The 14978-nt window shown below is 47.3% G+C and overlaps 1 protein-coding gene across 1 annotated transcript in view; it reads left to right on the top strand.

Annotated features, from left to right (window-relative positions):
- The first annotated feature begins 1691 nt into the window (after window positions 1–1691).
- Window positions 1692–14978, top strand: part of LOC143983626 (retinol dehydrogenase 7-like) — a 33930-nt gene continuing 20643 nt past the window's right edge. The window contains exon 1 of the mRNA XM_077483546.1: window positions 1692–2025. Within this exon, the coding sequence (XP_077339672.1) occupies window positions 1707–2025 (319 nt within the window). The 5' untranslated portion in view covers window positions 1692–1706. The remainder of the gene's footprint in view (window positions 2026–14978) is intronic.

Below are 14978 nucleotides of genomic sequence, written 5' to 3'. Positions count from 1 at the left end.
ATAGACACCCCTCAGGCACGATATTTAAAGGAATATTTCACTTTTTTTTCACTTTAATCGTCATTAAAATCAGTGCTCCCGCCAAAACGGACATTTTTAAAAACATTTTAGGGATTGACCCATGTCTCCTGGGGCAGGAGCCAGGTCCCCAAACCCTTTTTAGGACAGTATCTTGCATATTAGCCATTAAAATTAGCACTTTTAATTTCGAACGTTTAAGTCCATTGGCTTCAATGGGGTTCTAAAGTTTGTACGAATTTGGGGTCCGTTCGAAAGTTCTGGTGCGAACCGAACCGGGAGGGTGTTCAGCTCATCCCTACTTGTGAATATAAGTTATGGTTAATACCTGTTATAGTATAATAATTTGTTGTACTGTTGACTGTTCTGTATACCATGTTTTTCTGTTTTCCACCTCATTTGAGGACCAAAGATTTTAAGTGGGGGGGAGGATGTAGCCAGGTGCTGTCCTGGGTAGGCTCACTCTCTTGGGACAAGGGCTTTAGAGCTGCAGGCTGTCGCTTTGAGTGCTGTTGGTGGGCATTGCGGCCTAGGCAGGGCTGGGACCTCTTGCCCTGAAGGCTGCATCCCCGAGTGTAGGGTGGTCCACAGGTGGCCAGCCAGGCTACAGGGCCACCACTAAAATCTCATGTAAAACACATAAATGTAATTTCAAAAGTAATTTTCAATATTTGTAAATCTGGAGATTCAATAAAATTGCACCTGGCTTGCCTCTAAATAACTCTGCTGCATTGTCACACAGGCATCCAATGGAGACTACTGGGTTAATTAACTAAAGGTAAATAGCCTGTGCATTTTCCAAATGCAATTGCACTCATTTTTCCCATAGCACAGTGAATGTGGTGAAAGTTCTGCTGTTTTCCATAAGGCCCCTTCACACTAGCGGACCAATAGGGTCTCCCTGTCAGTTTTTCAGGTGAATGTGATCAGACTCTCCAGCTTCCTGTATGAAGCGGTGGGTGTTAATGGACATGTGTCCATTGACCCTGGCCAACGTCGGATGGCAATCGGGTGTAAATGAACAGGTGGGCCATTTACATATGACTGCCCTTAGAGGAGAGATGGCTCTGTGTCAGCTCTGCATAAGAGGAGCAGACACGGACCAACCATCCACCTGCATAGTGGGGATCAGTGTATGGATTCCCCGCTGAGCAGATGGACTCCAACAGAGCCCGTCCCATGTGTAAGGCCTCTATTCCAATCATGTGCAAGTAAAATGCTATTTTTTAAAAAAAATTTCCTTGCACCTGATTGGGTATTCTTTACAAAGTAAAGCTTAACTTCATTTACTTAACTTGCCTTTAGTAAATCAACCCCTATGAATAGCCATTTCAATACACATTTCAAAAACCAGGGTCCACTTTTCTCACTGTTATAAAATCCACTCTAGGAAATGGCATACAGTTAGTGCTGGAGTGGATGGATGTGGACAAGAAGTTGCTGCAAAGAGGTTGCAGGTTATCTGCACGGAGATGCAACATTGATGAATAAAGGTGAAAACGAGTATTTCATTTTTTTTTAAATGACAATTGTTGAATATATATGGTGCCTTAGTAAACTAAATGTCACCCAGTTAGGATTTACATCTAATCTACCTACCTGTGATGATAGAATAAAAGCCAAAAATGAATATTACTCTAATTACTCTTTCTGTATTTCTTCATTACAGTGAGCTTTAGCACACTGTCATGTGCCTGTGGCTCCCTCTGCTGATAGTGTTGGGTTTGATCCTTCTGTACAGATGGTACCGACAAAGTCTGATACTAGAAAACCTTACAGATAAATATGTCTTTATCACTGGATGTGACACCGGATTTGGGAACCTACTGGCGAAGCTGCTAGACAAACGAGGCATGAAAGTTTTGGCAGCATGCATGACTCCGCAAGGGGTTGAGAAGCTAAAAGAGGAAACTTCTAGCAGACTACATACAGTCATAATGGACGTTTCTGAAAGTGAAAGTGTGAAATCTACTGCCAAGTGGGCTGCTGAAATTGTTGGAGATGCAGGTTAGTGGTTATACTACATCTATTTAAGCTGTGTCTAGCATTGCTCTGAAAGTTTGTCTCTTTCAAAAGTGGTTAATTAGAGGGACTGGAGAGAGGACGATATAAGGGATTTTTCTCCTGCCCCTGACATTCCTCAAAGCGTTAGTAAACTCTGTGGGGAAAAAAAAAAATCTGGTCCTCTACAAACTAATGTCATAATGTGCTAGTATGCACTGTATACTAGCATATTATGAAAGACTTTACATAAAACGAAGCCCTTCAGAGGCATGCTGTCACCGCTGACAGGGCTTCCATTTTCCTTCCAGGTTCTTGGGTTCTGGCCGTTTGATCGGCCAAGCCACGCTGACCATCAATATAAGGAATATTTTGCACTTTTTGCACACATTTAAAAACGAATTTTAGGCTTGAAGATTATATACAATCCCTACAAATTACATATTTTCTAAAAACAGACACCCTAGAATAAGAGTGGTAGTTTCAATTTTTTATGTTGCACATACCGGACTTTCCGGCAGACTAGGTCCGACGGTCTTCCCAAAGGACTTTCGGCGGACTTCCGACGGACCTTTCCGAATGGACTTGGCCATACACAATCACACCAAAGTCCGACGGATTCGACCGTAATGACGTACAACTGGACTAGAATAAGGAAGTTCATAGCCAATAGCTGCCCTAGCGTCGGTTTTCGTCCGTCGGACTAGCATACAGACGAACTGATTTTTCGACCCGACTCAAGTCCGTCGGAGAGATTTAAAAATGTTCTAAATCTAAAGTCTGTCTGATTTTTCAACAGCAAAGGTCCGGTGAAGCCCGCACACGATTGAATTGTCCGACGGATTCGTTCCATCAGACCTTTGTTGTCAAAAAGTCTGGTCGTGTGTACGTGGCATAAGAGACTGCAGACATGGCCCAAGAGACTGTAAGAGACTGCGGACATGGCAAAAGGGACTGCAGACATGGCACAAGAGACTGTAAGAGACTGCGGACATGGCTCAAGAGACTATCACTGCTAACATCCTGTCTGTAGCAATTGCAAAAATACTTCTGCTCAGCTGTGGGCTGGGCTCAAGCCCTTACCTCTTGTAATTATGTTCACTATTCAGGGCACTGCAGAGTACTGATCCCCTCTTCTATACCACTCCGCCAGGGCTTTGAAATTGCTGGGAGCCGTAGCCCAAGGATTACTGTTCCTCTGCCCGAAAATGATCAAATAGTCCTGGTGGAGTAATCCTTGTGCTGCGGTTCCACCAATTAATCTAAAGTTTTGGTCCCCTCTTCTATACCACTACACTGGGGCTTTGAAATTGCTGGGAGCCGAAGCGAAGCACAAAGATTACTCTGCCGGGACTATTTGATGATTTTCAGGCCGAGGAGTAATACTTGTGTTGCGACAATTTCAAAGCCCCGGTGGAGTGGAATAAAAGAGAGGACCAGAACTTTCGTTTAATTAGCAGAACAAGGATTACACGGCCGGGACTATTTGATAATTTTCGGGTAGAGTGGCAGAAACCATGAATCAGACTGAGACAGAAGTGCAGTAAAATCACACTGTTTAATAATAATAATGGTAAAAGGTAAAAAGAGCAAAGGTACCCAAAACATAGCCAGATTTTGGTAACCGGAAGGGATAGTCAGACAAGCCAGGGCGTCAAGGAGCCAGGGATCAGCGTACTTAAGAAAAGGCCAGGAAACCGGAGAATCAGCATAGTGGAACAGCAGCAGCATCTGGAACCAGAAGGGACATCAGCCAAGCAAGTCATTAACAGGCACACAAGAGAGAGTCTCTTGATATGTTGACCAAGGCGAAGACAGAGAGGATCTTGACTGAACAGCTTAAGTAACCAGCAGGACCTGCGAGCAGGATATAATCACCAGGTGAGTCACTGTGGAAAGATTGCCGAAAACCGAGCGGCCTGTTCTGAGAAGGAAGGGCTGGGCCCAGCCCTGACAGTACCCCCTCCTCAACAACCCCTCCCCCCTCTTGTCCCCCTCTTCGGTTCTTCTTGCCGGGCCACCGCGCCTTCTTCTAGCTCTTTTACAGGCGGTGGCCCGGTCTTCTGTCGCCGCTGTCGCCGCCTTCTCTTCTTCTCTTCAGATGTTGCCTCGTCGCTGCCTCCGCACGGCGACTTATATAGGGACTTCACCGGATGATGTCCCCGCCCATTATGATGTCTCAGTCCCAGAGGATGCTGGGACTGTGACATCATAATGGGCGGGGACATCATCCAGTGATGTCCCTATATAAGTCGCCGCACGCCGCTTCCCTGCCATTGTGAGCGGAGGCAGCGACGAGGCAACATCTGAAGAGAAGAACAGAAGAAGAGAAGAACAGAAGAACAGAATACGGCGACCGCGGCGACAGAAGACCGGAGAGCTAGGAGAAGGCGCGGTGGCCCGGCAAGAAGAACCAAAGAGGGGGACAAGACCCCCGAAGTCGGAAGAAGAGGGCGGCGGCGAAGAAGAAAGCCGGGCTCCTCCGCTAGCAAAAGAGCTAGCAGAAGATAGCGGAGGAGTCCGGCGAGAAGACCCCCGAAGACGGACAGAAGACCCCCGGAGCTGTGCAATAAACTATTTTAACCCTTGTGTGTTTTTTTTTACTTTCACAGGTGAATTGGTAGGGGTACATTGTACCCCATACTCATTCACATAGGGTGGGGGGCCGGTATCCGGGGGCCACCTTATTAAAGGGGGCTCCCGGATTCCGATAAGCCCCCCGCCCACAGACCCCGACAACTAACGGCCAGGGTTGTTGGGAAGAGGCCCTTGTCCTCATCAACATGGGGACAAGGTGCTTTGGGGTGGGGGGGCCGCGCGGCCCCCCCTTCCCCAAGGCACCCCCCCATGTTGAGGGCACGCGGCCTGGTACGGCTCAGAAGGGGGGGGCGCTCGCTCGTCCCCACCCCCTTTCCTGGCCGGCCGGGTAGCGTGCTCGGACAGGGGTCTGATATGGACCTAGGGGGGACCCTCACACCGATTTTTCGACGTAGGGGTTCCCCTTTAAGTCCATACCAGGTGACGGGGCCAGCGACACCTCCTTCGCTGGCCCCGGCTACCTGGAGACGCGCTCAAAATGAGCGGACTTTTCTCCGCGGGAAAAGTCCACTCATTTCAAAAGTACGGTGGACTAGCACACACACGGCCATACTGTCCACCGAAAAGCGAGTCCGGCGGACAGATTGGAGTGCAAAAATACTTTCTTAGTCCGCCAGACTTTTGGGTAAAAAACGTCCGCCGGAGCCTACACACGGGGGGATTGTCCGACGGACTTGAGTCCGCCGGACTTTTCCACCGGATTGTTTGATCATGTGTACGAGGCATAAGAGTACCTGAACTTTCTTCCTAACCCTCTGATCTTATTTTAAGAGACTGTTTGTTGTCTACGTTTTTTGCAAATAAAAATCCCTTTATGCGGATCTGTCGTCAGTCTCTCAAGTTACTGGGCCATCTACCACGGAAAACCCCTAGACATAAATCGAGAAGAAGGTAACGGTAAGCCCAATCAAACCAGCAGCTCCTTAGGGGGTTAGTGCTACATATGCAATTCCAACATGCCAAAAAATCATGCATTCTCAGATTCAACTACGAGACAAAAACTATTGGCTACTGGCTATTGAACTTCCTTTTTCTAGTCCCATCGTACGTCACCGCGTTCTAAACTATCGGAATTTGGTGTGACCGTGTGTAGGCAAAACAGCTTGAGTGGAATTCCGTCGGGAAAACCATCAGAGCTTTTTCCGATGAGAATTCCGATCGTGTGTACGCGGCATAAAGCTTAAGCCACTGGGTTAATCCTGCGGAGAATACGGAAAGGCCCGATAAATGGAGGTGCCAACTTCAGTGAGGGAGTCAGAGGTTGCGAAATGACAGCCAGACCCTGTCCCAAACCTGGTAGGAAGGTCAGCATGGAGTCTGTACCTATCATTGGCATATCGCAAGGCCTCCTGGTCTTGTACCCAAGTGGAACGAAGACCATGGAGATGCTTCCCTAATGCAGGAATGCTCTGAAGAACAAATGAGTTAGGCAACTTGGATATGTTGGCTATGCTATGATTATGGTGTTTCTGGACAGTTTTGTATACAGTCCATGTTTTTGTCCATTATGCAAGTTTTTTTTAAATATATTTTGTTAAACATCCTTTTCTATATACATATACAGTGCCTTGCGAAAGTATTCGGCCCCCTTGGACTTTTCAACCTTTTGCCACATTTCAGGCTTCAAACATAAAGATATAAAATTTTTATTTTTTGTGAAGAATCACCAACAAGTGGGACACAATTGTGAAGTGGAATGAAATCTATTGGATTTTTGAAACTTTTTTAACTAATAAAAAAATGAAAAGGGGGGGGCGTGCAAAATTATTCGGCCCCCTTGCGTTAATACTTTGTAGAGCCATCTTTTGCTGCGATTACAGCTGCAAGTCGCTTGGGGTATGTCTCTATCAGTTTTGCACATCGAGAGACTGAAATTCTTGCCCATTCTTCCTTGCAAAACAGCTCGAGCTCAGTGAGGTTGGATGGAGAGTGTGTGTGAACAGCAGTTTTCAGCTCTTTCCACAGATTCTCGATTGGATTCAGGTCTGGACTTTGACTTGGCCATTCTAACACCTGGATACGTTTATTTGTGAACCGTTCCTTTGTAGATTTTGCTGTATGTTTGGGATCATTGTCTTGTTGGAAGATAAATCTCCATCCCAGTTTCAGGTCTTTTGCAGACTCCAACAGGTTTTCATCCAGAATGGTCCTGTATTTGGCTGCATCCATCTTCCCCTCAATTTTAACCATCTTCCCTGTCCCTGCTGAAGAAAAGCAGGCCCAAACCATGATGCTGCCACCACCATGTTTGACAGTGGGGATGGTGTGTTGAGGGTGATGAGCTGTGTTGCTTTTACGCCGAACATATCGTTTTGCATTGTGGGCAAAAAGTTCGATTTTGGTTTCATCTGACCAATGCACCCCTACCCATTCACCTGTGAAAAAAAGTAAAAAAAAAAAAAAACACACAAGGGTTAAAATAGTATATTGCACAGCTCCGGGGATCTTCTGTCCGTCTTTCGGGGGTCTTCTCGCCGGACTCCTCCGCTATCTTCTGTTCTTTTGCTAGCTCTTTCACTAGCGGAGGAGCCCGGCTTTCTTCTTCGCCGCCACCCTCTTCTTCTGACTTCGGGGGTCTTGTCCCCCTCTTTGGGGGTCTTGTCCCCCTCTTCAGTTCTTCTTGCCGGGCCACCGAGCCTTCTTCTAGCTCTTTTACAAGCGGTGGCCCGGTCTTCTGTCGCCGCTGTTGCCGTCTTCTGTTCTTCTCTTCTTCTGTTCTTCTCTTCTGGAGATCTTGCCTCGTCGCTGCCTCCGGTCACAATGGCAGGGACGCGGCGTGCGGCGACTTAGCTAGGGACATCACCGGATGATGTCCACGCCCATTATGATGTCACAGTCCCAGCATCCTCTGGGCAAAACACTTTATTGGGGGTGGGGGGGGGCGCAGTGAAGTGTCCTTCTAAAACAGCCATCAATAGTTTGCTGGGACTGCGGGTTTCCCCAGCAACCAGTGACACTGCGTGCGTGTGTGCAACAACTCCTGCTCTCCCCGCCACAGGTCTCGGAGTTGGCAGAAGACCAGCTCGCACTCACGGTCTGCGAGTAGGGGCGTGACGTCACGCGCGCGCCCTGCGCCTCACCCCCCTGCTACTCATGGTTCCCCGGTCCTGGCTCTCCATATCTCGCAGCTTCTGCCCCTTTGGTATTTCAGTTGTGCCCTCCTGCATTCATGGTATGTGGACCACATGTTAACCAGTGATCACTAATGGGCATATTTTTAATGTGCACACTGCTGGGCATATTTTGTTAAAGGTTACGCTGATGGGCACCTTTTTTATGTTAAGGGGCACTCTGATGGACACATTTTATTTTAAAGGGCACGCTGATGGGTATATTTTTTATGTACACACTGATGGGCATATGTTCTTAAGGAGCACACTAATGGACACATTTTGGTGTGCCCATCAGAGCGCCCCTTAACATAAAATGTTCACATTAAAAATATACCCATCGGCGTGCCACTTAAAATAAAATTTGCCCATCAGAGTGCCCCTTAACATAAAAGGTGCCCATCAGCGTGACCCTTATTTTATGTTAAGGGGCACACTGATGGGCACATTTTATGCTAAGGGGTAATCTGATGGGCAGATTTTACGTTAAGGGGCACGTTTTGTTGTGCCCATCAGAGTGCACTTAATATAAAATGTGCCCATCAGGGTGCCCCCTTAAAGAGGAAGTAAAGGCAATAAAAAAAAATGCAACCTGCAAGGCAAACGCATAATGAGCTAGTATGCATAGCATACTAGCTCATTATGAATAACTTACCTGAGAACGAAGCCTCCGAAGCGGTCCTCCGTCTTCATCTTCGCCACTGCCATGTATCCCGGAGTGACTTTCTTGTCTCGCTGCTCCGGCGCTGTGATTCGCCGGAGCTGTGATGACGTCACTCCCGCGCATGCGCACGGGAGCTTACACAAGCGGCATATCGCAGTGATCTGCGGCCTGCTCAGTGCACCTGCACGCCGCTGTCTACGGCGCATGCGCCGTAGACAGTGGTGCCTGTCTTTTTGTGAATATCTCCTAAACCATATAGGTTTAGGAGATATTTCTTGGACCTACAGGTAAGCCTTATGCCCCGTACACACGAGAGGGATTAAGTCTGACAGACCTCCAAAGGAGTTCCGCCGGAGTTCCGCCGGAGTTCCGACGGAGTTCTGGCGGACTTTTCGACCGAACGGACTTGACCACACACCATCACACCAAACTCCGACGGAGTCGAACGTGATGACGTACGACTGGATTCGACGTAGGAAGTTCATAGACAGTAGCCAATAGCTGCCCTAGCGTCGGTTTTAGTCCGTCGGAGTAGCACACACACGAGCAAATTTTTCGAAGGGGACCGGGTCCGGCGGAGTTCCGTCGGGAAAATTTAAAGCATGCTTCATTTCTAAAGTCCGTCAGACTTTAGCGAAGCTAAAGTCCGTTGCAGCCCACACACGAGCGGATAGTCCGCCGGACTCAGTCCGTCGGAGTTTGGATGTCGAAAAGTCCGCTCGTGTGTACGGGGCTTTAATCTAGGCTTACCTGTAGGTCAAAGTGGTTTGTAAGGGTTTACAACCACTTTAACATACAATTTGTCCATCAGAGTGTCCCTTAATACAATAATAATACATATATTCTTGTTCTGAAACTACATTGATTCTTTCTTAAAAGGTGGGGTGGGGCACAGTTTGTCATCTTCGCCCCGGGCACCAAATGGCCTTGTCCCAGCACTGAGTACTAGTATCCACATTCAGGGGAACTCCCATTTACCTATCTTCTGTTTTAATTAAACCCAAAAGCATCCAGTATTTAAGTGTGCCTATGCTCTGATCTGTAATTTGTGGCCCTCCAGCTTAGCTGCATTGGCTGGGCACAGAGCAGGTATCAGGTGTTTCTGAATGTAAAAAAGTTAAAGTGACACAAAATGATTTCCTTATTTTTCAAAAATAATCCATACACATCCACTACTTAATGGTCATAATCTACTTTTCATTAAATAGTTTCCTATAGCGTTTTTCTGCCACCTTGTATTGTCTTCCAGGAACTCCCAAGCCACTCTATTTCCACCCTCATTTCTATTGGTTTGGAATGAGCAGTGTACAATAGTTGCGCCATGTGCACTGCTCTATGCACACTATAAATTCCATAGTCTATAGTCCCTAGTTCATCTCAGGAGCCAGCATGGGGGAGTGGCTAATTTCCTACATACAGTGGGACCATGGAGAATTTTCTAGCCACCCTCCAGAAAGTCACATCACAGCAGCAAAAAAAAAAAGAATTTAGAGGTTTTGAGGAGGCTGAGAGCAATAGAAGGCCACATAAAACATATACATACATACGTGAATGCATACAACAGACATTGGGTATCCCTACAAATGCCAGTGGTAATAAATTCATTTTAGGGCTTTCACTTTAGTTTAACGTTATAATGAAAATGATATTGAAAACTCATCTCTTCGGGGAAGTCTATCCTGCCTTTAGGTAACAACTGAATCTTTAATTTCTCTCATCAGTTCATCCTTACACAGTTATTGCCTTATGTTCTACTATTCCCTCCATATTAGATTGCAAGCTTCCAGGAGCAGGGCCCTCCTAACCCACATATATTGAATTGTATTGTTGCTGTATTGTCTCCATTTTTATTGTAAATCACTGTGCAAACTGTTGGCGCCATATACAGTACATCCTGTAGAATAATAATAATAATGAAGGTTGGTAAATGTTTTTAACCACTTGCTGACCAGTGACATACCTGTACTTTTCTAGACTTCAAGTGGTTATACCGGGACACTTTAAGGCCCGTGGAAAGCACCAAACTACGGTACCTAAAAATCTCCATAGGTGATGCTTTAAAAGCCTTTACAGGTTACCAGTTTATGGTTATATGGGGAGTCTAATACTAGAATTATTGCCCTCGATCTGCCGTTTGTGGCAATACTTCACGTTTGGTGCAATTACCAATTACATATGCGTGCTGGACCTACATATGCTTTCGCCTTTTTTTGTTTTATCATTTATTTTTATTTTTTTTTTACCCTGTACTTTTATTTATTTTTACTGTTTATACTGTTTACTGTTTTGCTATCCCAAGGGATGAACAATATTGCTTGTGATAGCATGAGCAGTGACAGGTACCAGGCGTCCAGAAAAAGCTTTTTTGAGCTTCAGTGTGCATGGAGCCTAACAGAGAGATCTGGGGTCTGCCCTCCAAAGAATCTTATCAAACCGAGATCAGTTTGATCAGAAGCTTTCACAAGCCGGTAACGGCTTGTTTACAAAAAAAACAAAACTGTATGTGATGAAATCCTTGCCACTTCCAGTCTCTGACATCACGGAGGGGGAAGTAAAAACATCTGTTCGTGAGGGGCGTGGCCTGGACGCAGCCGAAGATGGCAGCTTGAGTTCCCAGCTCCCGCTGACGAGGACACAATCAGCGTTCCACAGAGGTGTTTCGCCCCGGAATTTTACTCAGGCAACATGGGAACTTCTTCCCGAAGTTCATCGGCATCTCGGTCCCGATCCCCGAGGGACGAGACGGGCAGGATCTCCCAGAACATACCGGAGATGTTTCGCGCCCATCATGCAAACATGGCGGCGGCGCGCAGTCAATCCTCTCAGGCCGCACGGACCGCGAGCCCCGCGCACAGAAGTGCTCCGAGAGCAGAGGACATTGTCCTCTCCCCGCACCACCAGCCGAGCCTTCAGGATTTAAGATCCATAGCGGAGGACATTAAAGAATCACTTACTGCAGCCCTCACTGGAGCTATTGCGGACCTGAGGCTCGACTTGCAAGCTATGGCTTCTCGAGTGCATGAGGTGGAAAAAACCGCTGCCACTCACTCATCTATTCTGAGGAGATCCTGTCAGATTATAGATACCCACACCCTTCAACTGCGTGATCTCAACCGTCACACCGAGGATCTTGATAACCGTGGCAGACGCCACAACATCCGCCTGAGAGGTCTACCTGAATCGCCTGACCCAGATAGTCTGCCCAAGGAAGTTACCGACCTCTTCAATGCTATCCTTGAGAGGCCACAGGATTCCCCGATCGGCATAGAGCGTGTGCATCGCGCCCTTCGGCCTAGGGGGAAAGAGTCTGACCCACCCCGCGACGTTGTATGCTGTTTGATAGACTATAACGTCAAAGAGGAGATCCTTCATAGAGCTAGACGGGCTCCGGGTACGCTTACACATAATGGAGCTCCCGTCTCCTTGTTTCAAGATCTCTCTGCCATAACACTGCAAAGGCGTAGAGAGCTTCGCCCCCTGCTGGAAACTCTTCGAGCAAGGAATATCCCGTACAGATGGCGATTCCCGTTCGCTCTCTCAGCGACCTCAGGTGGGAGAACTGCATTACTTAGAGTTCCGGAAGATCTCCGCCATTTCTGCGACACGCTCGCAATACCCTTCACTGAGGTCCCGGAATGGTATGCTGAATATCGACCCCCGTCTGCCAAACGCGTGCATTCCTCGCAAGAGCCCATGGAATATCAAGATTCCCGCTTTCGGAGACGCCGTTCGCCTTCAGAGCCCGGAGCACGCCTCGCTCGACTTAACGTGGATCCAGATGACAGCCCGCAAAGAACACCGCTGCCCCGGAGAGCTCGCAGAGACCGCTGAGTGAGACGTGCTTCTGACCCGTCTAACTGTCTGTTCTCTTTCTGCATTCTTTCTTGTTTTATTTTACCCCCCCTTTTTTATTTTTTTTTTTTTTTTTTTTTTTGTTTGTTTTCCTACCCCATTATTTCTGCTCCCCTCCTTTTCTCATCCTGTGCCCCCTTATCTTTTTCTTTTCGTTGGCTTCAAATACCCTATCTCCCCTGAGGTCTCCCATACTTTTGTCCCTGCTTTCCGGGCGGGGGAGTCATGGACTCTGACTCTTCGGAACTGGTGGTATCTCTTCACACAATCCTCTACTTGTGCTTTGACTCAGGAACGCAATTTCTTTTTTTGTTTTTTGTTTTGTCCTTTTTTCTTCCACCTAGCTGACCTCCCGTGCTAATGCAGGTATACTGTTTGTTTTTGGACTGCCTTCACATGATCTCAATATTGTTAATGTGGATTTTATTACGATATTCCGGGGGGGGGGGGGGGAGATGGAGGAGTGAAGCCTAGCAGCGGCCATTCGGTATCTGACTTACTAATTTGCCCATCCTAACTGATACGTGATTATGGCTATCGCTCCGTTTGCCCAGCTATCACTATCGCTTTGCATGGTTACCCGATGTCTTTGGTTACCCATTAAACATGCCGCTTAAGTCTCAGCTTAGGGGTAATGATCTTGGGCTCGTCTCCTCTGTCTCGCCCTTCACAGAGTAAATATGCTTATGGTCTTAGGTCCTTAGAGCCATTAAATAGCTGTATCCTTCACGAGGGATTACTGCCTGTGCGGTACTGTATTAGAAGGGTTTTTTGCGGGTGCTCACCCCCCTCCCTCCTCCCTATCCCTCCTTATCCCTCCCTTTCCCTCCACTCCTCTCCCTTCATCCTCCTCCCTACCTCTCCCCCTCTCCCTCCCTCGCCCCCTCTCCCTCTCTCCCTCTCCCCCTCTCCCCCTCTTCTTCCCCCCCTCTCTCCATCTCCTCCTCCCCCTCTCCCCATCTCCTCCTCCCCCCCTCTTCTTCCCCCCCTCTCCCCATCTCCTCCCTCCCCCCTCCCCCATCTCCTCCCTCCCCCCTCCCCCCATCTCCTCCTCCCCCCTCCCCCCATCTCCTCCTCCCCCCTCCCCCCATCTCCTCCTCCCCCCTCCCCCCATCTCCTCCTCCCCCCCCCCCCTTTTTTTTTTTTTTTTTTTTTTTTTTTTTTTTTCTTCCCTTACAACAGTTCAGTATACGCCTCATTATGGTGTGGCGATATTATTCTCTTTGGTTGGGTAATCTAACAAGCTTTTATATACAGTTTTAATTGTTGACGATAACTTTTTCCTTGCTGTCTTGCTCATACCTTGCTATTACCTCTCAGATTGCTGGACCCCTGATTATATGGGGCCCATGTTTATATTCCTCGGTCAGTGGGACACACTATGTTACCCCGTTTTTCTATTTGTTTTTTAGTGCTTTGGTTGCTCCAGATCTCCACGCCTCACGGTGATACCCTATTGCCCAGGCATACCTAAACAAATATTTAGCTGGTACACCGATTTTTTTCCGGTCTCAGATCGATCTCGGCCCCCTTTTTGAGATTGAGTGTGGAAGTGTAAGCAGGTCTTACTCTTCACCGGATTATCATTGGGGAATCCCGTCCGTCCTACCCCTTTCACGCATTTGCCCCTCCCTTATCTCCTTAGGTCCCTCGTGTACTCCTCCTGGTGGGACTCCGGTTAACTAACCCTAATTGCCCGTGGTAGTTCCTTGCCCCCTTCCTACACTCTAGTTGATATTTAGCGGTATTGACTCACTTTGCTTCCGTACCTTCATTAATTTTGCATCTTTCCCCTAAGAACGCCTATTTACGTAGGGCAATCTATACCTCTTTACCGAATTTTTTTTAGTATGGCTCCTACACATCAAATAAACGCCCGAGAGAATCTCAAAATAGTTTCCCTTAACGCTAGAGGACTTAATCTACCCGAAAAAAGATCACAAGTGTTACTTTTCGCTCACACGTGCAGGGCTGATATAGTCTTCTTACAAGAAACCCATTTTAGGACTCATCATACCCCCAAGTTATCAAACAGCCGCTTCCCATCCGGCGTTCATGCCACCAACCCTACATCTAAATCTAAAGGGGTTTCCATACTCATTTCACGACACTGTCCATTCCAGATCTTGGATACCATCCTGGATCCGGAGGCGAGATTCATCTTTATTAAGGGAAAACTGAGGGGCAAATTGATCACTTTAGCGAATATATATGCCCCCAACACAGGACAACCTACATTTTTCAGAACGATTACTTCTGAACTCGCTTCCTTCCAGGAGGGTATTCTTATATTAGGAGGGGACTTCAACGTTACTCTCAACCCGCTCCAAGATTCTTCCAACGGTTCCTCGACACTCCCGTACACAGCCTTACGCTCCATTAATCGTCATTTACATGACCTGTGCCTTCATGATTCTTGGCGTACCTTGAATCCCCAAGGGAGGGATTATTCCTTTTTTTCCGCCCCTCACAATCGATATTCCAGATTGGACTACATTTTTCTGTCACAAAGGGATCTGTCTTCTCTTCGAACCGCTTCGATTGAGACAATGCTTATTTCTGATCATCACCCGGTATCTATGACTCTGCAAATCTCTGATAACACTCATACGACACCAATTTGGCGATTAGACCCATCCTTGCTTTCTGACCCTGTAATTGCAGCATCTATTCAGGAAAACCTAACCAACTATTTTATTGAGAATCAAACACCACATGTAGATCCAATGCTCTTA

Source organism: Lithobates pipiens, unplaced genomic scaffold (genome assembly GCF_037356315.1).
Source record: "Lithobates pipiens isolate NorthernLeopardFrog02 unplaced genomic scaffold, aLitPip1_a1.2 Scaffold_16, whole genome shotgun sequence".
NCBI lineage: Eukaryota > Metazoa > Chordata > Amphibia > Anura > Ranidae > Lithobates > Lithobates pipiens.
The sequence above is the reverse complement of the archived record's forward strand: the minus strand, read 5'-3'. Positions and strand labels throughout refer to the sequence as shown.